Here is a 26,191-nt window from a genome sequence, read left to right on the forward strand (position 1 = left end):
GGAAGTGGCGCTGTGGCTCAAGTGGTAGAGCACTAGCCTTGAGCTGAAGAGCTGAGGGATAGTGCCCAGGCCCAGAGTTCAAGCCCCATGACTGGACCCAAAAAAAAAAGAAAAGAAAAGAATGGGGGTGGGAGCCGGGCGCTGGTGGCTCAGGCCTGTAATCCTAGCTACTCAGGAGGCTGAGATCTGAGGATTGCAGCTCAAAGCCAGCCCGGGTAGGAAAGTCCTTGAGACTCTTATCTCCAATAAACCACTCAGAAAACCAGAAGTGACGCTGTGGCTCAAGTGGTAGAGTGCTTGCCTTGAGCTGAAGAGATAACTCCCAGGCCCAGAGTTCAAGCCCTAAGACCAACCAAAAAAAAAAAAAAATGGGGGTGGGGAGTGTTTCTCAAGTGATTAGCATGCTTGTCTGGCCAGTTGAGGACTTGTGTTTAATTAATCTCCACTAATACACCCCAACAATTAAGAGTGGACTAAAATAGTGTTTAAATTTTTACATGAAAAGAGAGGCTAAAATATGACATCAAGAATCAGAATTAATACCTGATTATTTGACACTGATAGTCTCAGTGGAGAAAGCTTTCTCTGTTTCATTTCTGGGCTTTTAATCTTGTTGGTTGTTCCTTCACAGTCCAAAGTAATATTCTGATTTTGTGTATCTTTTTCTTTTGAAATATCTTTCTCTTTTTTTCCTTTTTTTCTTCTTGTCTCATAACCGCTATTGATGTTTTCTGTGGCTTCTGAACTTCGTTTTAGAACAGGACACTCTGGATTTTCTTTGAGGCATGCACAGTCTACCTTGTATTTACTGGGGATTACAATCAGGTAAAAATTCAATATGTAAAATAAAACCAGGAAATTACTATCTTTTAAGATGCACACAATATTATATGTAATTTCTGATTAAACTAATCCTTAACTTTTTAATCTGCATTCCTGATAATTATCACAAAACAATAATTATTTTCTCATGAAAGCAATCTATTAGACTGACTTTTTACCACAGACTGGGCCATAGGTATACCATGTTAGAGAAAAAAAATTAAAACATTAAATCTGTTAAGGTAAAATGCTACTACTGTATCTTATACCAAATAAACTTAAGGTAAACAGTATAATTACTTCAAAGTGTAATTAACTTCCTGAATAAAATGCTAGATTTAGCTAGCTGGTGGCTCAAACCTGTAATCCTAGCTACTTAGGAGGCTGAGATCTGAGGATCAGTTTGAAGCTAGCCTGGGCAGGAAAGCCCATGAGCCTTTTATAATTAACAATCAAAAAGCCAGATTGGAGCTGTGGCTCAAGAGGTAGATTGTAAGAAGGAAAAAACAAAAAAAACAGGGACAGTGCCTAGCCCCAGAGTTCAAGCCTCAGAAAACACACACACACACACACACACACACATACTCTCTCTCTCTCTCTCTCTCTCTCTTTAACAAATACCAAACCCTAGTATTATGCTCTTAAAAGATTATTTTAATAAAGTTTTTTTTCTTTTTCTTTTTTATTCTTGAAGGTGATGTATAGAAGGTAAACAGGTTTCTCATCTTCCCACAATAATTAGTATTACTCAGATTCTACAGATGAGATGAAGTATGGGCCTGTATGACTCTAAAGGTTTGCTTTTAGGATTATAGAATATCAAATATTGATAACAACAATTTGTGTTTATTTAAGAAGTTATCCTTTGCCAGGAAAACTGACAGTTTACACTAAAATGTTAAAAGCATTCTTGTTCCATACTATTTGCATCCTTGAGATAATGAGGTAAAAAGGGATGAAAAAAAATACCAGTCTAAGGTTAAATAGCTAATAACAAAACTAGGATTTGAAACCAGATGAATTAGTCTGTGATCACAGCCAATCAGCAGGCTAAGCTAAGAGGATCAAAAGTTCAACTTCGGCCTTGGCCACACAACAAGAACCTGTCTTAAAAACAACATTTTTTGGTTTCTTTTGTAGTACGTTCTTCCCTTTATAGTATAACCCCTGTTGTCACTGTATTTAATGTTGTTGCTCTGCATCTTGTATAGACATTTTTCTAATTTGGGGAGGGAAAGTAAATAACAAAATGCTGAAACAAGGATACAGGAGGACCCATTGAAACAATGAGATGTACAAGACACTGTTGAAAAGGTGGGGGGTACTGGGTAAGGGAAAAAAAGGGAGGGGAGCAGTAATAACTTCTCTACAGTATCTTTACAAAAATATTAAAAAACAACAAAAAGATACATGTTAAACATAAAGCAGGTTACCCCAAAGGTTTACAAAGGAAAAATTTAAATGAGTATGATAAATCTGACTTATAATAATTAAGGTGGAAAGGAATTTCACATTGAGAAAAAATAATTTGAAAAACCCTAAAACTACAGTTAAAAATTATATCAGACAGGCTGGGAAGGTGGCTCAGTGGTAGAGTGCTTGCCTTGCATGTATGAGGCCCTGGGTTCGATTCCTCAGCACCACATAAGCAGAAAAAAATGGAAGTGGGGCTGAGACTCAAGTGGTAGAACGCTAGCCTTGAGCTGAAGAACTGAAGGACAGCACCCAGGCCCAGAGTTCAGGCCCCAGGACCAATAAAAAAAAAAAAGTATACCAGACAAATTTCTGTTTTGGGGGATTTTTTTTTTTGGTTGGTATTAGGGTTTGAACCCTCAGGGCCTGGGCACTGTCTCTCAGCTCTTTTTTTGCTCAAGGCTAGTTAGTGCTCAACCACTCTGAGCCACAGCACCACTTCCAGTTTTCTGGTGGGTAGCGATGAGTCTCATAGGCTTTCTTACTGGGGCTGGCTTTGAACTGCCACAATCCTCAGATCTCAGCCTCCTGAGTAGCAAGGATTACAGGTTTGAGCCACTAGTTCCCATCTTGACAAATTTCTTAATGGGGTAGGAATACAGCTCACTGGCAGAGTGCTTGCCTAGAATGCCCAAGGCCCTGGGTTTAGTACTTCAACAGCAACAACAAAAACCTACAAAAATAACATTTTCCTTGGATTAGCATAAATTTTGGAAGTTTTAACAGTATAGGGGTATGTACAACAGTGAACTAATTGCTTGAGAATATATCCTAGTAACCAGATGTTTGGGTGAGTAATTCACCTATATTTCTCAAAAAAATGAGCAATTCTACTCCTAGGTCCCTACCCTGGAGAGAATGTGTACACCTGTAGACATAAGAAGTCATAACACTAAAGATATGTCTATAATGGAATAAATGTCAATAGCAAAGAAAATAAATGAACCAGAGCTCTAACAGTGTAGTCTCAACATGCATAATGAAAAAAATGAGAGAAGCTAGATGTAGAATATTATTAACAACACATTTTTGTGTGTTATTCCTGGGGCTTAAAATTAGGACCCTAGCCACTGTCCCTGAGTAAGATTACCACTGAGCCACAGGTGCACTTCCAGCTTATAGGTATTTAACTGTAGTTACAAATTTCATGGACTGTACTGCCCAGGCTGGCTTTGAACTGTGATTCTCAGATCTCAGCATCCTAAATAGTTAGTGTTACAAGCACACGCCAGTGGCACCTTGTCTAAATGATTTATAAAAGAAAAAAAAAGTATTAAATTCTAGGTACTATTTATTGACATGAATGTGACAGTAAAATGTTTAATAAATGTACCAAATTAAAGGTAGCAGTAAAAAGAAGAGAGTGGTGCACGCACACACCTGGCTACTAAGGAGGCTTCAGTGGACAATGGTTTTTATTTGAAAAAAAGGCTTGCTGTGTGGTTATCCCTGAACTCTTATTCACATGGCTCTGCCTCCCAAATTGCGGGGTTATGGCCTGAGCCACCCCTCCCCCCAAATCTATTTTTTGGGGCTAGCTCCTGATTCTCTATTGCTGAGCTATGTCCTATATTATTTAGGAAACACATGAATTTTCTTTTATATTCTTTTACCAGTCCTGGGGCTTGCACTTAGTACCTGGGCACTGTTCCTGACTTTTTGTGCTCAAAACCTTTTTGTGCTCTACCACTTGAGCCACAGCTCCACTTCCTGCTTTTTATAGAGTAGTCAATTCGAGATAAAACTCTCACGGACTTTCCTGCCCTGGCTGGCTTCAAATCATGATCCTCATATCAGCCTCCTGAGTTGCTAGGATTACAGGCATGAACCACCAGTGCCCAGCTGAATAGGATTAAAAAAAGTTATATAAAGAAGTTTCAATTCAACAAGTCAGATGATGAGTAGAATGAATTTTGAATATTGTCACCCATCATTCTCCCCCAAATGATTTTTCCCAATCCCATCCACATCTTGAAAAGTTACAATGAATAATTATGTTTTATGTATCTCTTTAATGTGTTAGATATGCAAAGATTTGATATTCAGAATTAACATTTGGCTTTCCAAATATTTTGGAACAATAGTACATAGAGTTTCTTTGTAGGATCTCCAACAAACCCTTTAATTACATTGCAAAGCAAGTTTGGTAGTTTCTTTTGAGAAGCAAAAAAACGATTCACACTCATTAGCCAAATAAATTGTGTAACTAAAGCTCTATCCCCTAAAATATAAGAGGAAAAAATCCCACATGTTTTATGACTCACTGGAACATTTACATTACAATAAAAAATGAGATAATAAGCAATAATTACATAAAGAAAACTGTTAACCAACATGATTATTTTCAGTTGATTTACCTGACTCATGATAAAGAGGTATAAAAGACAAGGGCTGGGAATGTGGTTCAGTGGTAGAATGCTTGCCTAGCATGCATGTAGCCCCAGGTTCGATTCCGCAGTACCACATAAACAAAAAAAAGCCTGACGTGGTGCTGTGGCTCAACTGGTAGAGCACTAGACAGTGCCAGGCCCCGAGTTTAAGCCCCATGACAGGCAAAACAAAAACAAAAACAAAAAAACCTGACTATAAAAACATTAGAACTGTTTTCAACAGAGACTAGAAACTTACCAATTCCCATAGTCAAAATCAAATGCAATTGTAATTTCAGTACCCTTTGGAATACTTTGTATGGAATAAATGTAAAGATGTATGGTTCCATCTTCTATTTCATGCCTCACCTGTTAAAAAAAAGCAATTTTACATTTCTATATATTTTCATAAGTCTCTAATCCTACAGTTGGGAAAAATATCAAGTACTTAGCAAACACACCCTTTGGAAATTATCATTAATGCAAGCCTTAGGATGATATATCAGCAGGTATCACCTGTTCACTGCAACACCCACCACTCCAGCCTACCATGTGGCATCCAGAAAAGAAAACCTATTTTATTAGTTTAAAGATGGATATTTCTTCACCTGCTAGCATCTCTGAAATTAGAGTATTACACATGGATAGCATCTTGAGTTTGATGCAGTGCAACAGTAACAGTGTTTGTGGCCACATTATTCAAATATCACTACACTATTATAGTTCTATATAGTACAGTCTTGCAGAAAAAACAGGCAAAGTTATAAAACCATTAAATCCCTGACAAGACTTAAGTGCCTAAGTCACTAAAAATTTATTGTGTGAATTCAAAACCTCGTACGCTTAGCTGCAACATTATATAAAGTTAAAATATTTGACATGTAAAAAGATGAATATTTTACATTCTACCCAGAATATGATTTTAAAAATTTATTTACGAAAATCTATTTTAGTTTGATAAAAATCATAGCATATAACTGGGCATTGATGGCTCATGCCTATAATCCTGGGTACTCAGGATGTTGAGATACAAAGAATTGTGGTTGTGAGGTTAGCCTAGTCAGAATAGTCAATTTTAAAATAAAGCTATCGGGCTGGGAAGGTGGCTCAGTGGTAGAGTGCTTGCCTTGCATTCATGAGGCCCTGGGTTCGATTCCTCAGCACCACATAAGCAAAAAGAAAAAAGCCGGAAGTGGCGCTGTGGCTCAAGTGGTAGAGCGCTAGCCTTGAGCTGAAGAGCTGAGGGACAGCGGCCAGGCCCAGAGTTCAGGCCCCACAACTGGACCAAAAAAAAATAAAAATAAAATAAAGCTAGCAAAAAAGCCAAGTTGGGGTGTGGTTCAAGTAAGTACTAGAGTGCCAGTTGAGAAAGCACAAGGCCCTGAGCTCAAAACCCATAAGAAGGGGGGGAAAATAGTATATATTTAATCCACAAATACAGTTTTTTTTTTTTTAAACCAGGGCTGAGAACCGAACCCACGGCCTTGCGCGCGCCAGGCGGGCGCCCTTCTGCTGGGCTAAACCCCCAACCCCCACAAATACAGTTTTAATATTAATGCTAGAAGGAACTTGATTTCTACAGTATGTTAACTAAGACATCATAGTGTCACCAAAATTTTTACAATAGGAAGATGCTGAGCAAAAAAAATGAATCAACAATTGAAAAGCAGATTGATTGTGCCAGTCCTGGGGCTTGAACTCAGGGTCTGGGTGCCATCCCTGAGTATTTTTACTCAAGACTAGTGCTCTACCACTTGAGCCACAGGTTCCCTCCCCTCTCCCCCAACATTTTAGTGAGTAATTGGAGGTAAGAGTGTTACAGACCTTCCTGCCTGGGTTGACTTCAAACTGGAATTCTCAGACATCAGCTTTCTAAACAGCTAGGATTACAGGTATGAGCCACTGGCACCAAGCTTATAAAGTGTTTTTAGGCTACCAAATTTATACTAAATGCTCAGACCCTATAACTACTCAGCACCCCAGTACCCCATTCAAAATATTTCAATAAGCGTACCTCTGCATTTGGTGAACAAGAACGTCTAATGAATCGAGCCTCATTCCCAAAAGTCCTTGCATCAACACACATTTCTAGTCCATGAAATTTAGAGTAGAATAAAACAAAAGGGTATGGTCTACAAACAAAGAAATATAATTTAGTGTAACAATCCCTTTTGTTTTTCTGAGGTAAACGTATAAAAGAAGCTTGAGAACGAGAAATTTCTTAAAAATTTAAGTAGTAAGGTGAAAATCTGATATATATATGTATACATATATTCCAGTTTCAGAAATCTTATGCTACTTCATGCTAGTGAGATTTTTTTTTTAATACCTACCTTGTGTAAGTTAAAGACAATATAAGGTAGAAATCCCTTAGAGAGCAAGAGAGTAACTCATTACCTTCACAGGAGGATAATTCTGTGCTTTCAAAGTGCATGTTCTCTGGTGCATTTAAAACTATTTGATTTATACCATTTTAGATCAAATTTCTTTTTTTTGTTCCAGTCATGGGGATGGAACTCTGGGCCTGGGTACTGTCCCTGAGCTCTTCAGCTCAAGGCTAGCACTCTGCCACTTGAGCCATAGCACCACTTCTGGTTTTCTGGTTGTTTATTGGAGATAAGAGTCTCACGGACTCCCCTGGCTTTAAACTATGATCCTTAGATCTCAGCCTCCTGAGGAGCTAGGATTAACAGGTGTGAGCCACCGACACCTGAATTTCTTATACAACAGGAAAAGAATGTATATTTTTCATAGCTTAAACTCTCAAGTTATAAACAAAGAATGCTGATAATAATTGTAGGACATGCATATATTGGCAATGTTATACCTGTAAAGACAGGGAAATATATTCCTCAGAAAAGTGATAGGTAACAAGAGGATCCTATCAGTTCTTCACAAGCCATAGAAGAGGCCTCTGAACCACTCCAACACCAAAAAGTAGGAGTTGAAAGTGGTGGCAATAATATAAGAACAAAATTAACACTGTCAAAGGTGGAAAGCTTAAAAAAAAGGAGGGAGGGTGGTGGTTGATTGCCTTGTCATGGTCTTCTCAGGTTCTAGCAATGGTAAGGAGTCAGCACTAATCCTAGATTGAAAGATCCTTGGTAGTCTTAGGTAATTAAGATTTCCTGACTGACATATGCATCCAAGCTATATTGCTTTTATCTTTAAATGGATTACATTAGGGTTTTCAGCAAGACAAAGAGGTGGGCAAGATACTGAGAAATATGTCTTTGCATTTTGTTTTTGGGATCACAGTCCAAAAGGTATTGTCACTGGTTATCACATTATACTTTTAAATATTGATCACATGGGAAAAACATGATCACAACATCTAGGTAAAATGTATTTTTAAGTTCAATATCTAGCTACAGGAAACAAAAAATTATACCTTTTAAAGAAATACCCATTTGCTTCAAATTGTTCTCGTAGCATAAACTTCCCTCTATACTCAATGATAAGAGCATCAGGAGGCAAATCTTTGGCAGATTTCAGGATTTTTTTATTCTTTTGTATATGGCTCTAAAATAAAAATAAATGGTAGATTATATTTGCTTTTCAGTCTAACTGAAGATACATTATAAAACATTTTGCTTTCAACTATTTTGACAAATGACTCATTTACCTCTACAGGAGGCTTGAAGAGTAAATTGTTAGTAGTATTCAATTCTGATTTATTCATCTCTTTTTTGTCATTTCCATTGCCTAATCTCATAGCTATTCTTTGTGCCTCCCTCTGAACTCCCTCACTATACTGGTTATTATTTGCCTCTTCATAGCGATCCATCCATGCTTTGATTTTTGTCTCCCATCCAAAATTTGAACCATCAGATGAAGGATCAATTTCTGGAGCTGAACCCTACAATAAAGGGAAAGTAAAGGTTACTATGTTAACTTAAGCACTTATACACATATATAGTCATTCATATAAAAACAATTTTTATCACTATAGTAGTCTAAGGATAGCAATAAAATTGCTAAAACTGATGTGCTCACATTTCTAGAATACATCTATTATGTGAACTATACATACTGTATAAGTAAATTTATTTGATTTATAAATTTAACATTTTATTATCAGTATAATTGTAAGATTTATTATAATCAACTATATCATGAATTTCATTATAAATGCTATTTTTAATTTATACAATATGGAACACCTTGTTTATGTGCAGACATAAATCTTAATGACAGAATCCATAAGGATCTTTATCTTATTTGACTCAAATTGACTGTCAGTTCACCATATGAATGACCAGAATGAATGACCACCAATGGGATGCTGGTGGTTCACATTTGTAATTTTGGCTAAGGAGTATGAGAAGGCCAGCCAGTGCAGAAAAGACCACATGACTACAACGTACAACTAACTTGCAAAACTCAAGGCTGAAGGGTTGGCTCATGTGGTAAGCAAACAAGCTAAGCAAATTAGTGGTGGAGCTCAAATCAAAAAATGATAAGGAACTGATCTACTTGAAGGGAATAAGCTTATGTACCAATAGATAACTTTGTATGTTCATTTCACATTACAGTAATGACTAATAAAAACAGATTTTACAGGATACTAGATTATACTAAGGCTGACCTCTATTAAGAGAATCTGTTAACTTTTTAAATTATTTTAGTAACCCTAAGAAATTTCTCTACTGAACTGGTATGTCTTTAACAGAACGGTATCTCTTGGCCCTTATACAATTTGCTAGAGAATTGCTTATTTGAGATGTAATGTTTTTTACACAAATATCTTTGAAGTTAAAATTTAAGATGTTCAAATTTTTATTTTTTAAAAAATGTTAGATCCCTAGTGAAGTCTTTAGGTAATAAAACGTACTTTCACCTATAAGTAAAAGATGCAACTTTCTCATTCAACCTGGTATTCAAGTGCTTAAATGAGAAGAAAGGGATACTATAACATTAATAGTTCCAGAGCTCCAACTTGAGCAAAAGAAAAGAAGCTTAGGGACATCACTCAGGTCCTGAGTTCAATCTCCAGGACCAGTGGGGCGGGGGGCAGAGGGAGGAGTTTTGGGCCTCTTTCCTCCGTTCATGAATTTCATGAATTCAAAGTAACAAAATCTCCAACTTTAACATATAAATAACATTTTATGAAATTTCAAACTTGTCAGTATGGTAAATGATTTTAACATTTGGTAACATATGGTAAATGATATTAACATTTTTAAGGAGAAACTAAGAATAATCAGTATGCTGCATGTTTGTTTTCTAGAAATGTGAATCAGTATTGTTTTATACTGTAGGAATAAAAAACACAATCATTACATCCTCTTTAATATTAAACTTGACAATTTAAAAAATCTGTCATCCTTCAACACAATATAGTTACCTCTGTGATCTGTTTCAGAAGTGTCAGAGGTGGAGAGCCTTGCTTATCTCAGAAATTATGCAGCTAATTAATGCAAGATACATGTACTTAGTTTATATTTACATGGTAAATCTGTTGTGGATCTTTTTTGTTGTGTTGTATTTTGGTGACATGGTTTTGCTATGTATGTAGCCCATGGTGACCTCAAACTTAAATATTTCTCCTGACTCAAACTTCCAAGTGCAGGGATTACAGATGGAGTGTATTATAGGAGCATACCACAAATTCCCTGTAAGAATTCCAGTTGTACAGAAGAGCAAATTAAGATATGATTCTGCACTTATATGTATAGTATACTAATATAAGGTGGTACTACAGAAAAGAAATTAGTGATAAAAATTCTAATTAATCTCAATATAAGAAGTATAAGATTTCCATTTTAATATGTTTTGGCCTCTCTTCTCTCACCAGTACTAGGGCTGACTCGGGCTCTCATTTGCTTGGCTTGCTGATTCACAGCTGGCACATTACCACTTGAACCATGCTTCCAACCCAGCTTTTTGATAGAGATGGAGTCTCATGGACTTTTCTGCCTAGACTGGCTTCAAACAGTGACTTTCTGGATATCACTCTTTTGAGTACCTAGGATTACACGTGTAATCCATCGGCATTCAGCTCCCTTAATGTTTTAACAAGGTTGATAAATAAGAATTGTCTATTGGTCCAAGTAGAATCCTAACTTCTCATTTCTTATAAGGATAATAACAACGAAGAGAACATAAAGTAGCCATGTGTTTCTGAATATAAGTGATTATCAACAATAATGCCTTAAATGTATTCATTTACCTTAACTCTTGATGACTTCCTAGATCCTTCACGAAAGGCCTAAAATAAGCATGGAATTATGAGTTAGTGTTGTTGTTGTTGTTGTTTTAATGGAAATAATTGACAATTATTTGGTTCACAGTGGCTCTTTACTGAAGTGAAATCATATAAAAGAAAATTGGTAATAACCAATCAAGCAAAAAGTAGGGAAAGGTTGTGGTAAATGAAGGTATCTACTAGAAAATTATTCTTTTGCAAATATAATGCAGACTGTTTGGAATATCAAGTATTATATGTAAAATATGATGCTAAGTAAAAAACTTCCAATGTTCTAAGTGCTCAATTTATAACCAACTATTGCATATATATAAACTATGTACTGTACAAAAACTTTGTACCCTATCCAATCATGTATTTTACAAAAGGCTAAACTTTTAAAAAAAATACTAGACTTTTTAAGTTTTCAATGCAAAGAAATGATGTTTGACATAGGTATGTTCAACATGATCCAAACATAAAACTTACACATATATCAAAGTAATACATGAGACATAATATATACAACTTTTGTTCTCATGTAAAAAATATAAACCACAGAAAAATTGAGAACTGGAAAAGTATTAGAAAAAAGTATTAGAAAAAAGTGGAGAGATGTGGGGTTCTGGGGTATTATTACATTTGAACTTCTAACTGGGCTTAAGTAATAAACACTGAAGGAAACAGCTGTATTTATTCAATTAAATATTTATAGAGACCCCATTAACATGCCAGATCCTGAAAGAGTTAAGACCAAATTCCTACCCCACTTATTACACCCAAAAGTATCAACTATATTTAGAGACTAAACGTAAACCTGGAGATAACAGAATACATTGAAACATATTTAAGTGCCAAATTGGTGTGCAGATATGTTAGAAGGTAATAAAGCTTTAAAAAGGGGCAATGAACTTTTATGTAAAACATAGGAAACAAGCTAGGTAGAATTCAGAGAATACATACAATCAAACTTTTGAAAAAGTGAAAGAGTATGAATAACCATGTAAGGAAGAAAGAAATAGGAAGAAATTATGCCAACTTAAAAAATATGCTACTTTTACTTACTGAAAAGTGTGATACGGTTTTTTTAAAAAGACTTCATTAGTCTGACTTAAATATTGCATTGATCTTTATTATGAAGAACTAATAGAAGGAAAAGAAAGGATATGAAAATAATATTGATAGGAAATCTGATAACCAAATGCAGAGTAGATAAAAGGAAAAGATGAGAAAAGACTGTATTTCTACAAAGTGGGGCTAGACCAGTTTTGTAGCAGCAAAAAAGAGGAAGAAGTATGAAATTTCAAAGGAAAATCAGTTGAGACAAACTCTGGATATCAAAGACTAAAGATGCCTTAAAGATTTTAGAAAATGTATAATGCTGGTACAGAGACACACATATATATAAAAGAGAGTAAAAGGATGGTCAAGAAAAGATATGAGTCTTGCGTAAACTAGAAACAAAGCAAAATTATATAAGCTGATTCCTTATCGAAAATGTGTGAGTCCAGATGTTTTCCAGACTAACTGGATTTTTTTAAAGGTTTGCTTTAGAATATTTGCATAAACTGTACCTTGAAATTCAGGGTCCCTATCCTGGATAATCCAAAATCTGAAAGCTTTTGAATACCATTTCTGGAATATTTCAGACTTTCCGAATGGGGATATTCAACCCATAATAGGAGCATAAATATATATGCTGATAATAACATTATGAACTTAAACAACCAGAAATCAATGTCCTTTAATATTTCATTGTCTTAATGTTAATACTTCATGTCAATTATTGCTAAAGTAGCTATAATAAAGGATTTTATGAATATTATAATACAGCCATCTGTCTAGAATATTAATGGCTAACATGCACATTTTCAACAATTAGCTGTAAGTTTAGGCTGAATAAAAAGCAAAAGTATAGTATTTCACTATAAACAAAAAAGCAAAGTAGGTAGGTATTGTCTAAGCTTGGTTTCTGGATTTTACCGCCCCTCCTCTAAATTCTCTGAAGTATTAATAATGTCTGACAAAGTCTATTTTCTTTTAAGTACACAACAATATTCTGAAATAATTATGACACAATCAAGACCCAGGGTTTATTCATTTTGAATACCCACAAGTCATTCCAGCCAGAGAAAATGAACAAACTGTTTTATTAAACCAAATGATGTAAAACAGAAATATACAAGATTCAAGTTTCCAAGTAACTTTTATACAATAATTAATTTCAAAACATACACAAAAAGGCAAATCAGTACCTGTACTAACCTGTAAAAAGCACATAACAATTTGTGTAAATTACAATCAAAGATGAGGAAGATAATAAAGCAATATGTGATTAGCTGCTGGAATAAAAGCTCAAGTGCCATGACAGAATGCAAAGAAAGATCCAAAGGAGAAGAGCAAATTTCTCTGAAGAAATAGTATTTGAGATGTTTTTATATAGTAGTTTAAAAGATAAAAGGAGAAGAGAATCCTTCAAATGGAGAAAGAAATAGCATAAGCAAATATGGCTAGAAAGGAAAGGTAAAACTTGGTAACAATGAATTGTCCAGATTGGATAAAACTTAAGTAGAAGAGTAACAAAAAAGGATATAGAGATACAAGTGAGGATCACTAGATAGCCAAGCTGATTTTAAATAGGGAGACGAAATTAGAAAATGGAAAATGCATTTTGAAGTACATGTATTGTCTACTAAATATCAAGTTTATTTTGAAATCCTGATTTTTATATCTAGGTATAACTTCACTATAATAGCAATATAATCCTTGTGAAGTTTTTTAAATTGTATATAACAAAAAACATTCACTGGCAAATATACTCACACATTGCTTGACAGGGATACATTCTGACAAATGTGTTATTAAACTATTTTGTCCTTATTGCAAACATCATAGAATATACACACATAGACTATATGATAAAGCCTACTGATCTGCCACCTAGGCAGTTAGATCCTAATGGTATTTGTGTGTCTCAACAAATCTAAACATGGGAAGGACAGAGTAGAAATACTGTGATAGAAAATACTATGATTCCTTATAATCTTATTGTATGTTGCTGAAAAATTTCAAACAATTATAATGACAAGTTACTAACAGTTTGCTGGCAAAGGATTCTAGAGAAATTTAACAAATTTAGGTGAAAAGAACTCTGGTAAGCAATTCAGTAACTGGGAAGTCTTATGCAAATGATGAAATACTGCAGCTACAAGCAATTACATCCTTTATCTACTAGTAAGTTATTAAAATTTTAGAACTATTTTTCTTTCATAAAACACCAGCTTGTTCAATTTTAGTTTAGGTTTTACATTCTATCACTAGACTCATTAGAATGATGGTTTCAAAGGAATTTGTAGTTTCTTCATTCTATTTCAACTATTATCACACATTAAAATTTTTAAATTTATTTAAATTTTTATTGACTTGTTAGATCATTCCAGTTCTTTAGTTGGTATCGATTAACTGTCACTGTCTTGCCTTATAAAAATTCAGCTCATCTGTCTTATCTACTCAACTAATAAAAAGCAAAAACGTACTTTTTTACATTTTGAAAAGTTTTGTTCTTTTTCCCCACTTTTTTTCCTTCTTTTGTCATTAACCTTGGAGACTCTTGAAGCGGTTAAAGTAATTGAAGTTGGAGTATGCTGAAATGCAGTATATAATTCCACAGGAACTTCATCACCACTCTCAGTTGCACTAGTATCACCATCTTCAATATAAAACAAAATTATACATTTACTACTTCCTTTTCAAACAATAAAGTGAAACAGCATTTCCCATGGCCAAGTATTGTTATCTATTATTTCTAAAAAATAAACATTTTTTTCCACTTAGTTTACTCAGAATAAGACATTTAAATGCAAAAGTCATTTCTTATACATTAAAGTACAAAAGTATCCAAGTTTAACTAATACTGTGGGAGAGTGACTATGAGAAATAACTAGCTAGCACTTGCCAGGTGAACTTAAAATTCCCTAAGGAGGATTTAGTCATTCTTAGCAAAATTATACATACACCCTCTGAATAGTCATCCCAATTTGTAAGAATTTTGATAAACATAAAATAGCAAGGTCACTAAAACCTTATGCAACAGGATTTCATTCAGAAATACTTTTGAAACAACAAAATGTCCAAAAAGTAAGGATTTAAAAAACACTTGGGTTTTAAGCCAAAGTAAAAATGTCACACAGAATTTAGAAAATGCTGTCCCTAAAAAAAAAAAAATCTTATGTACAATAAACTAATGGATTACTATCTTTCTGAAGAGTGTATTTAAGTTGTTTAGAACAGTAAGTTGCTGGGTTGAGAAGGTGGCTCAGTGGTAGATTTCTTGCCTTGCATGCATGAGGCCCTGGGTTCGATTCCTCAGCACCACATAAGCAAAAAGAAAAAAAGCCAAAAGTGGTGCCGTGAGTCAAGTGGTAGAGCGCTAGCCTTGATCTGAAGAGCTGAGGGACAGCACCATGACTGAACCCCCCCCCCCAAAAAAAAAGAACAGTAAGTTGCTGACAGGCACTGTTGGCAGTAAAATCTTAGCTACTTAACAGGCCAAGATATGAGTGCTGAAGTTAGAAGCTAACGTGGCTAGAAAAGTCTGCTTATATGCAATTAACTAGCAAAAAAGCTGGAAGTATGGTCTGGGAAGGTGGCTCAGTGGTAAAGCGCTTGCCTTGCATGCCTGAGGCTCTGGGTTCGATTCCTCAGCACCACATAAGCAAAAAGACAAAAGCCGGAAGTGGTGGTGTGGCTCAAGTGGTAGAGTGCTAGCCTTGAGCTGAAGAGCTGAGGGACAGCGCCCATGCCCAGAGTTCAGGCCCCACGACCGGACCCAAAAAAAAGCTGGAAGTAGAGGTATGGCTCAAGTGGTAAAGTGCCAGCTTTGAGTAAAAAGCCAACTGAGTGTGAGGCACTCAGTTAAAGCCTGAATATTGGCATAAATAAATAGTAAGCTAGCTAAGTGTAGGAAAATTATGGATGACTTTTTTCTCCTGGATTGCAAGAATAATATGAAATAGTATTTTTATACTATTACCCATGGAACAGAATTTGTAAAATCTATACCTGAAATGACAAATTATACCCTCAAGCTTCATCAATAAGGTTAGCTCTTAAAAATATGAACTTACTTCCTCAGACTAATTTTAATTTGGTATAGGTCTTTTTCACTTACCTGACATATTTTCCCTTTTCCGGCGTTGTAGTAGCACCGCCCTCTCTTTATCCAAACTCCTACGTTAAAATAGTAACATGTTATTTATCAAACCTAGATGAACCAGATATTTTCAATCTGATGAACTTTCTCATTTATTTAATCAATAACATAATGTATATGCAGAGTCTCTTGAGTTATAGTTTAGGCATGATATAACAATATAGGAGTGGATGCCAGTTAAGTGATACCATTTGTTACTGTTTTGGAAATAGTTTTTGCCTAGGAAATGAGTACATTATTTTCAAATTCAATATTTAAAACGAATTTGGGAAAAGATATTGACAATGAGTTAAAATAGCAGATTTCTTAAGTAAATAAGATATGAATGAGTCCTCAAAATATTTTGACTGTTTTTTGAGACACAGTCTTGCTATTTAGCCAAGGCTGTCCTTGTGAAGTAAAATATTCCATTAACCTCCCATAGCCTCTATCCATATGCTGTATCATCCATATTCTATTACATTTCTTCTCAGCTTTTTCCTTACATATGTACTCATTCCTCCAGACCAAGAAATACAGATTATTAAATGAGGAAATAAGGCCTCCAAAGTAACACCTTTACAACTCAGTGACAAACATGCTTGGGAGGCTAGTAGGCCATAACAATTATCCAACGATCAGAGATCATACGAGTTATCACAGAATGAAGAGCAGATCTCTCTCAACTACATTTCTAATTATTAGGTCAATTTAAACCAACCTTTACTTAAGTCGCTTGAAAAAAGTAACTTTCATAAAGTAAAACCAAAAGCAGAAAAATCTCAAATAGAAATTTAAGATTAATTTAAACCATTTCCCAATTAAGTTGGCAAAACAAGTCTGCCAAACACTGTATTGTGAAGGTGGGGAAAATAAACAGGCTTCATCAATCTTTTATAAATAACAGACATTTAAAATTGGAATTCAAAATTGTACAGCTCCTACTAAAAAGGAATTGGGAAATAACAAAATTTTACATATACAAGTACTCATTTAAAAAAATCACTTCTATTTGCAATAACAAGATAACACAATGTTCACCCAAAAAGGTCTGGCTGAATAAATCATAACCATTTGAAAATACCTTAAAGTTATAGAAAAATTAATAATTTCTCTATCCTGCTATGAAGTCATCTTCAGCATACATTTAAAGAAAAAAATGTAGCAAGAACTATATACAAAATGTTTCTGCTGAAAAGGTCAGATAATGTGATGTCAGGAAAATGAACCCTTAGATATGTATTTTAATGTTTTTTCTTTCATGCATGTGTTTCTAACGCATTTATAAGATTATCTCTTTGTTGCTTTGTATGTCCCTCCCCCACAGTATAATCCCTGCTTTCACTATATTTGATGTCAGTATAACTTGTGGAGGAGATGGGGAAAAACCAGTTGTTTAAGGATACAGGTGGATCTGATGCAACAATGAGAAGTACAAGTTGTCATGTCCAAAACGAGCTTTACAACGTCGGTGGGGGGGGGGGGGAAGGAGAAGGATTGGGATGGGGGGAGGGGGGAGGCTGGGAAGGGATGGGAAGAGGGGGCTGCAATGCTTGGTAAGAAATGTACGCATTATCCTGCCCATGCAATTGTAACCCCTCTGTACAGTATGTTCACAAATAAAATAAAATAAAATTTTAAAAAAAAAAAGAAGAGGCAGAAAAAAAAATGTTTCTGCTTACCTAAGGAGGATAAAACATAGGGCATGTATTTGCATATAATAAACCAAGCAACAGGAGGAAACAAAAAAATTTTTTTGGAGGGGGAGAGGAGAGGTCAGTCGTGGGGCTTGAACTCAGGCCTGGGCGCTGTACCACCTAAGCCACAGCGCCACTTCCGGTTTTCTAGTAGTTAACTGGAGGTAAGAGTCTTTCCTCCAGGGCTTGCTTTGAACCGTGTTCCTCAGATCTCAGCCTCCTGAGTAGCTAGGATTACAGGCATGAGCCAAACGTACCCAGTGGAAAAACAATTTTTTAAATGTTACTTCCAGAGTAAAAGGAAAATGGAAGGTATACTTATTCAGATATACCTTGTTCACTACTACTTACATAATTATAAAGTATATAATTATAAAAGTACTGGGGATTGAACTTAAGGCCTTGCAATGCTCAACATTTGAGAAAAGCTCTAATCCATTTTAGCTTTTCAGATACAAACTCTTGCTACCTTTGCCCAGGTAGGTCTAGAATCTTGATGTTCCTAAATCTGCATCCCTTATGACTGGTACACATCACCAAAACCAGCTCCAGCAATTCTTTAAAAACTGGATTACTCATATGTTTTTGGTAAGAATGTAAAACGGCATATCTATTTTGGAAAAAAGGTTGACAACTCTCATAAGACTGAGCTATCACACTTTGGATAATGAATCCCAGAAGACCAAAAAAACATTTACAAGAATGTTCATAGCACCTTCCTTTGTAGTAGCTAAAAAAAAAGAAACAAACCAAATATCCTTCCACAGATAAGTAGCTTAAAAAGCCATGGTACATGTGACACTATTCAGCCAAGAACAAAACAGACATCCAACAAATTGTAAGGCACCCAGGGAATATGATAAGTAAAAATGCCAGTCCTAGTAGTTTACTTACTGGATCATATACTACATGATTCTATTTATGTAATGGTTTTAAAATGACAAAATTATATGAGTACCAAAGTGTAGTAAGTACCAAAAATCAGAGAAAAGAGGTGAGAGGGAAATAAAAAAGGCAGCATGACCTAAAATCTGTCTCATTGCCACTTTCACTACTTTAAGTCTTATTAAAAAAGGCATTTGTATTTTATTTTGTAAAGTGTGACTTTTTTTGAACAATACTGTGTTCATACAATTGGACAATTTTCAGCTGATGGAATGAATAAAATGCACACTTTTACTTTAAAAGGCAGCATGAGGGTGTTATTGCATTTATGGAAATGTTCTATACCTTAACTTCTTGACTGTACCAATATGGAAAACTTAATATTATATTAAAAGTTTCATAAGGGGAAGCCAAGGTAGACAAAATCTCTACATTATTATGCAGCTGTATGTGAAACTATATAAAGCTTAACCTAGAAAAATAAAATTAATTTCAACACCATAAGCATATATCCAGTTTGTGTAATAACCACATAGTGAAATCTCTCAAGGAACTTTTAAGTACAATTAATTGATTCTATATACTATGGACTGTCTCTCAAGGGGAAGAAAGTCCTAAACTGCTTTATCTATCATATTAATGTTGGAGAGGTGGGTGGTAGTATTCTGAGATTACTGTATCTCAGATTAAGCAAACTAGTAATTTTGAGAAATTGTAATTGCATCACTCGTCTTGATGAGAACTTGAATAAAATGTAGATCCAATGTTAAAAATGTACAGATGCAATGCCCGGCCCCAGTGGCTCACACCTGGATTCCTAGCTACTCAGGAGGCTGAGATCTGAGGATCAAGGTTAAAAGCCAGCCTGGGCAGGAAAAGTCCATGAGACTTTTTTAAATTTTTTCTTGGGTCCAGTCATGGGGCCTGAACTCTGGGCCTGGGTGCTGCCCTCAGTTCTTCAGCTCAAGGCTAGTGCTCTACCACTTGAGCCACAGTGCCACTTCCTGCTTTTTTTCTTTTTGCTTATGTTGTGCTGAGGATTCGAACCCAGGGCCTCATGCATGCAAGACAAGCGCTCTACAACTGAGCCACCTTCCCAGCCTCATGAAATTCTTATCTCCAATAATCCACTCAGAAAACTGTAGTGGTACTATTGCTCCAGTGGTAGAGCGCCAGCTTTGAGCTGAAGAGCTGAGGGACAACGCCCAGGCCCAGACTGACCAAAAAATAATAATAATAAAAATATACAGATGCAAAGTAAAAACTTTAATTCCTTAATCTGAAATGCAATTCAGCTATAAACTCAGATATTTTATATTTAAAAGTAATCAGACAAAAATGTAACTTTTAGTAATTATTCAAACAGGTAGATAGACCTTGAATTCATTATGCTTCTTTTTTGAGGGGGTGGTGGGGGTCAGCTGCAGGGCTTGAACTCCGGGCCTGGGTACTGTCCCTGAGCTTTTTCCACTCCAGGCTAGTGCTCTTCCACTTTGAGCCACAGCACCACTTCTGGTTTTCTGGTGGTTAATTGGAGATAAGAGTCTCACAGACTTTTCTGCCCAGGCTGGTTTTGCACCATGATCCTCAGATCTCGTCCTCCTGAGTAACTAGGATTATATGCATGAGCCACCAGCGCCTGACTGCTTTTATACTTTTAGATATGTTATAAACTTCCATGTACCCTAGCTACCCAGGAAGCAGAGACTGGGAGGATTATGGTTTGAAACCAGCCAGAACAAAATGTAAGACCTGATTTCAACCACAAAAATGCTGGGAGCAGTGGTGCATGCCTGTGATCTCAGCTACGTGGGAAAGATAAATAGAAAAATCTACCCTAAACAAAGAAACTGAGACCCTATTTGAAAAATAACAAAAATAAATGGGCTAAAGGTGTGACTCAAGTGGTGTAGTGCCTGCCTAGCTAACACAAGGCCCTCAGTTTAAACCACAGTACCACATAAAAAAAAAAGGTTTTAAACAAAAAATTGAGGTAATAAAAAACTTCATATACTGTAAGAGGAATGACAGACATACTAAATTCTGTATATAGGGGAGAGTTTTAATAACTTTAACATGGATGGTGTGTTTCAACGAAAAAAAATGATGCCCCAACACTTAGAAAATGCACTTTTAATGGATTACTAATAAAATCCCTAACAAAGTAAGTCATGACACACTGTTAATGAAAAGTTCTTTCTGATTTCACAGATGTCAGAATACAACAATACTAAAAAAAAGAAAATGTAAATGTTAATTACATCTAGAATCATAAATCTCTGTTCATTTTTCCAGTAAAATCACTAGCAATCTTATCAGCTATGGTCAACTTACCTAGGCTGACAACGTTCACATAGGTATGTATCAGGAATATGCTGCCTGTCAATCCCCATGCAGTCAATATGTTGCCAAACGCTTGAAAAGCAAAAAACAACAGAACACATAAAACATTAAAACCATCCTTAAATTAAAAATTGGCACTCCATTTAATTATTGCTTAATAAGCTCCTACTTTGAGCTTAGCACTCGAAAATGTGCTATAACATAGGTCCTTAGGAAGATACAATTTTTAGATATACAAACAAGAGGGCAAATATAAAATAAACCTCTAAAACAAAGATCTTAAATGTAAAAGGTAAAGGTGGTATTATTAGAAACCAGAATATATCCATATACATGGAGTTTATGGGAAAAACACTCTGGAGAATAATGGACATAAACAGAACCTCATTTTGTGAAACAGGAGGAAAAGGTTACCATTTCAGGATTTTTCAATTCACAGATATCAGAAGGTGGCCAATGTATACGAAAAGGACTGTTCATTTTGTGAAATCAGGAAGGATAAAGCTGGTTGCTTTCTCTGTGAACATTTGACAATTTTGGAGGCATACAGAATTAAATGAAAACCACTAAGAAAAGCAATGGAAAGACTTATGAGGCTTTTTCTACATTTCAGAGTTTAAAAAGGACAGAACTATAAAAATGGCAGTCATTGAATACAAGAGGCATTCCATGGGAACCAAATTAAACCTAATTACTTTTTTTTTGGTGCCAGTCCTGGGTCTTAAACTCAGGGCCTGTGTACTGTCCCTGAGCTTTTGTATTCAAGGCTAGCACTCTACAACTTGAGCCACAGCTCCTCTTCCAAGTCTTTTTTGGTGGTTAATTGGAGAGAAGAGTTTCACAGACTTTCCTGTCTGGTCTGGTTCAAACCCCAATTCTCAGATCTCAGCCTCATGAGTAGTTTAGGGATTATAGGCATGAGCTACTGGCACCTGGCTAAACCTAATTACTTTTAATGGAACACATGGAAACTTCCGAATTTGTAATTATTACTTTTTCAAGGGGAGGGGAAGGGCAGTACCAGGGTTTCAACTCCAGGCCTCAAATTTCCTTGGCTTATTGTTGAGCTGGTGTTCTACCACTTGAGCCATACCTCCAACCCGGCTTTGTTCTGGTTATTTTGGAGATGGAGTCTTGAAGACTTTTCTTGATTGGTTGCAATCCTCCAGATCTTAGCCTTCTGAGTAGCTAGGATTACATGTGTGAACCACCGGTGCCCAGCTCCTTATTTTTGCATTTTATTGCCCAAATGTCAACTGTCTAAAATTGATACATATGCTTGTTTCCAAAAGTGTTAGCTATTCCTTACATAACTAACCACTTCTAATATAATACTACTAAGGTGCAAATATGCTGTTCTTCACTTCTCAATTGAGAATGCTGGGACAAGAACTCAGAGGATGTGGAAGTATGTAATAGAAAAAACATTTTAAAGTGCAAAAATAAAAAAAGACAGAGAAAACAACACGTATTAGAATAATGTGCAATGTAAGGGGAAATAATGTCATGCAGACAATAGGAGAAAAAATAGAAAATAAATGATCAATTTATAGATGTCGCTATTGGAGGAGTATGCGCAGTAGGAAGATTGAAAAAATATAAAGAGGCAAGGTAAATTAAGGAAGAAGAAAGATTGAACAACAGAAATATAGAAGAAGGCAATAGACATTGAGAAAATGCTAACAGGAATAGTCACTGAGAAGCAAATACCTTGAATAATTCCAAGACTACAAATGTTCCTTTAAATCAGAATGGATATAATCATATGGATCTAAAAAATTCCTAAAGACAATTTCACCATTCTCTAATAGAGACAACTATATATTATATATAAATTCTTATAACTGGATCAAAAGAAAAACATTCCTTATGATTATGCATTTAGTTAAAACATTTGCCAAATGGTACATAATTAATCACATTTGATCAGTTAAAAGAAAGCTCTTATATTTAGACAATTGGCTATAATAAGAAATGACCATTTCTAATGTAAGAAAAATAATGTCACTGAAGTTCTCTTTTAGGTTTCAATTTTACCTCCTGAATACATTTGGAGGTAATTACTCATTGTCATGATATATATCACAGGTATTAAGAATTTATTTTTAAACTTGAACAGTACCACAGTAGATTTATTTTTATACTTACATTCAAATATAGAAGGATATAAGCCTTACTACTTCAGATGAATTGATGGGCTATGCTATGCCATAAGGACTAGACCCAGGAAATTACGCAAAGCCACCAGACATTTTTGCCTGTGTGCTGCTTACTTATTCTCATCTCCCCCCCCTTGGCAAGGGCTTGACTCAGTAACTTTTAAGGTTGAAAACCTAGTGCTCCCTCTCCTCCCCACCCCTCCACACAATAAACAGATGAAAAGAGAAAAGGAAAGACGGAGAGAGGAGGAGAGAGAGAGGGAGAGAGAGAGAGAGAAAGAACCCCACTTTCTGTCCCAATCACACCTTCTCTAGGGGAGGAGGCCTTTCTTGGTGGTTGAACCAGGGTTGGGGGAGGGGAGACTGTGGTTCTGGTTCTAGAAGACTCCAGAGTGCTGCAAGGTTCAAGTCAAAAGGAGGTAAGAAAGTCAGGTCAAACAAACATCAATCAAATGTTTACTTCCCCCAAACTGGAAAATCACAGTTGATTACACCACACAAATAATGCTAAAAGAAATAAAAGGACTCAATTTTATATATTTTCTATTACTACATATATATATGTGTGTGTGTTTATATATATATATATATATACATATACATACATACTTGTATTACTGCTGAACTAAATGCAAAGAGGGATGATTGCACATATAGTTCGGTACTATTACTCACTTCACACTGCAGAGTTCTGATAAACTCTTAGATAGCTTTTTTTAATCAGGTGTTTTTTAAGAACCAGATTACATCAATAGAAGTCCCACTTAAAAAGTAATTAATTCCTTTAAAAATGATGCTATCTTTTTTAAATTATCAAGATTAGAAGCATTAAAAAAATTAATGGTGCAAAATATTTTACCTGCATTTGTCACAACAGATCATGTATCCATCATCATGTGTAAAACCACATATGCACCTTGTCACATCAGTACCATAACTTCCATCCTCAGATGTGCTGATTGTAGTAGCACTGGAAGTTTCATCAAAATTAGGAGTGGTAAATATGCCTACTTCATTTTTGCTAATAAGAACTGATGGAGGAGGGGAAGCTGGAGGTGTTGGAGGAGGACGAGCACCATAGTTATGGTCCTGGATAATGGAACACAAAAACAGTACTATGTTAATTTCTGACATTACCTAAGCATTTTAATAAAATGCACCCTTAATCTCAATATTTAAAACATGATACTAGCCTATTTCTTCTTTAACATCTTTAAAATAATGACTTGACAAAACCATATTATTAAACCAGTGTTAAGTGAAAAAATAATTACCAATAAGATAGAGGTGGTCAATGTCAATTCTCCCTTCCCTCCAAATCAGAAACTACCTTTACAGTCTTTACTTAAAAGGTTCACTTTCAAGATTAAATAGGAGGCAAAGTGCTGGTAACTCATTCCTGTAGTCCTAGCTACTTAGGAGGCTGAGATCTGAGGATCTCAGTTCAAAGCCAGCCCAGGCAGAGAAGTCCATGAAACTGTCATCTCCAATTAATTGCGGGAGTTGGGCGGAGGGGGAAGGAGGCAGGGAGCAAGCCAGAAGTGGAACTCTGGCTCAAGTGGTAGAGGACTAGCTTTGAGCAAAAAAGCTAAGAGACAGCTCCCAAACCACCAGTTCAAGCCCCAGTATTGGCACCAAAAAATAAAAAAAGATGATACAGGAGCATGATGTGAAAATAAAAGGTAAAAAACAAAATAAAAATACTCAAGAATATAGTCTAAAAGTTAATAAAAACAACAGAGGATATCATTGTAGGCTATATAATATGAAATCTTTTCTTTAAAATTAATTTAGACAAGCTTTCATATTCTCAGCTATGAAATGGATGAAAATTATGAAGTTGTTTTCAAAGATTAAATGAGATACAATATGTGAAGACACTTAAAGCCTGGCATATAGTTAAACACTTAATAAAGAACTATATACTTACTATACATTACTACATAACTTAAAATTAAAGTAGACAGAACATCCAGTCTTTTTATTGAGGACAAAAAATAGTATAACATCAGTTAGGCGCCAGTGGCTCATGCCTGCTTGTAATCCTAGCTACTCAGATGGCTGAGATCTGAGGATCACAGTTTAAAACCAACTCAGCAAAATCTGTGACTCTTATATCCACTACACCGACAAAAAAGTTGGTAGTAGAGCTGTGGCTCAAGTGGCAGAGCGCTAGCCTTGAGCAAAAGAAGGGGACAGCACCCACGCTCTGAGTTCCAGCCCTATGACCAGCACCCTCCCCCCCCAAATTAAATAAATTGCAAAACAAACCTCTGGAGAATGTCTCTTGTAGAATTGTAATCCTTTAACAATATGGTTATTTAAACTATAAATTATATGCCCAACTGTTAAGATATGAAATAATTGTGCTTTTTAAATATCCAGTTTTAAGCACAATTCCACACATACTTTATTTAAACCGCTAACCTTAAAAAAAAAAATCCTTCCAGAGAAATGTTTGACACTTACCGCATAGGGCAAACCAATGTAACTGTGTGAATGATGTGAGCTGCTGGTATATAATTGGTGGGGATAACTGTTGGATTTCTCAACTACCACAGGGCTAGCTTCTACGGATTCTGGTCTGGGGAGGAAAAAGTTCCATCAATGAGAATTCCATTTTAATCATCAGTTATTGCTTTTTAAAATAAATTTTAAATTATTAAGTACTTATATTAATACATTAACAATAAAAATATGATGTGCATTTATTATAGTAGATTGTGGACAATGAATATCTTATCTGGATTCTGTATCATAAAAAACTTTTTGTTTAATAAGTAAATTGTCTTATTCCTATTCCAAGTTCAAATGTAATTTTCCAGTAGACAAATGAAGAAAAGAGGGGAAGAATACAGTCAAAATACAAAGCATATCCTACAAAATTTCTGAGGGAAGGGCTGGGCTGGGAGGGATGGGTGAGAATATTCAAAGGAGTGTCATCAATCACAATGCATATAAATTGCTTTGCTGAATGGCAAAACCTGTATACAGCTACTTAAAGATAATAAAAGCATTTTAATATAATTTTCCTAGAGACTAACCTTTATATATTATACCCAGTG

The 26,191-nt window shown here is 35.4% G+C and overlaps 1 protein-coding gene across 1 annotated transcript in view; it reads right to left on the reverse strand.

Annotated features, from left to right (window-relative positions):
* Kmt2e (lysine (K)-specific methyltransferase 2E) overlaps window positions 1–26,191 on the reverse strand; it is an 80,080-nt gene that overhangs the window by 21,143 nt on the left and 32,746 nt on the right. Inside the window, exons 4-14 of the mRNA XM_013034722.1 lie at window positions 25,596–25,710; window positions 23,986–24,215; window positions 20,959–21,039; window positions 16,022–16,080; window positions 14,388–14,560; window positions 10,837–10,875; window positions 8,290–8,523; window positions 8,056–8,186; window positions 6,679–6,796; window positions 4,924–5,033; window positions 544–808 (exon numbers count right to left, since the gene is read on the reverse strand). Coding sequence (XP_012890176.1) covers window positions 544–808; window positions 4,924–5,033; window positions 6,679–6,796; window positions 8,056–8,186; window positions 8,290–8,523; window positions 10,837–10,875; window positions 14,388–14,560; window positions 16,022–16,080; window positions 20,959–21,039; window positions 23,986–24,215; window positions 25,596–25,710 — 1,555 coding nt within the window. The remainder of the gene's footprint in view (window positions 1–543; window positions 809–4,923; window positions 5,034–6,678; window positions 6,797–8,055; window positions 8,187–8,289; window positions 8,524–10,836; window positions 10,876–14,387; window positions 14,561–16,021; window positions 16,081–20,958; window positions 21,040–23,985; window positions 24,216–25,595; window positions 25,711–26,191) is intronic.

Source organism: Dipodomys ordii, unplaced genomic scaffold (assembly GCF_000151885.1).
Source record: "Dipodomys ordii isolate 6190 unplaced genomic scaffold, Dord_2.0 Scaffold195, whole genome shotgun sequence".
Taxonomy (NCBI): Eukaryota; Metazoa; Chordata; class Mammalia; order Rodentia; family Heteromyidae; genus Dipodomys; species Dipodomys ordii.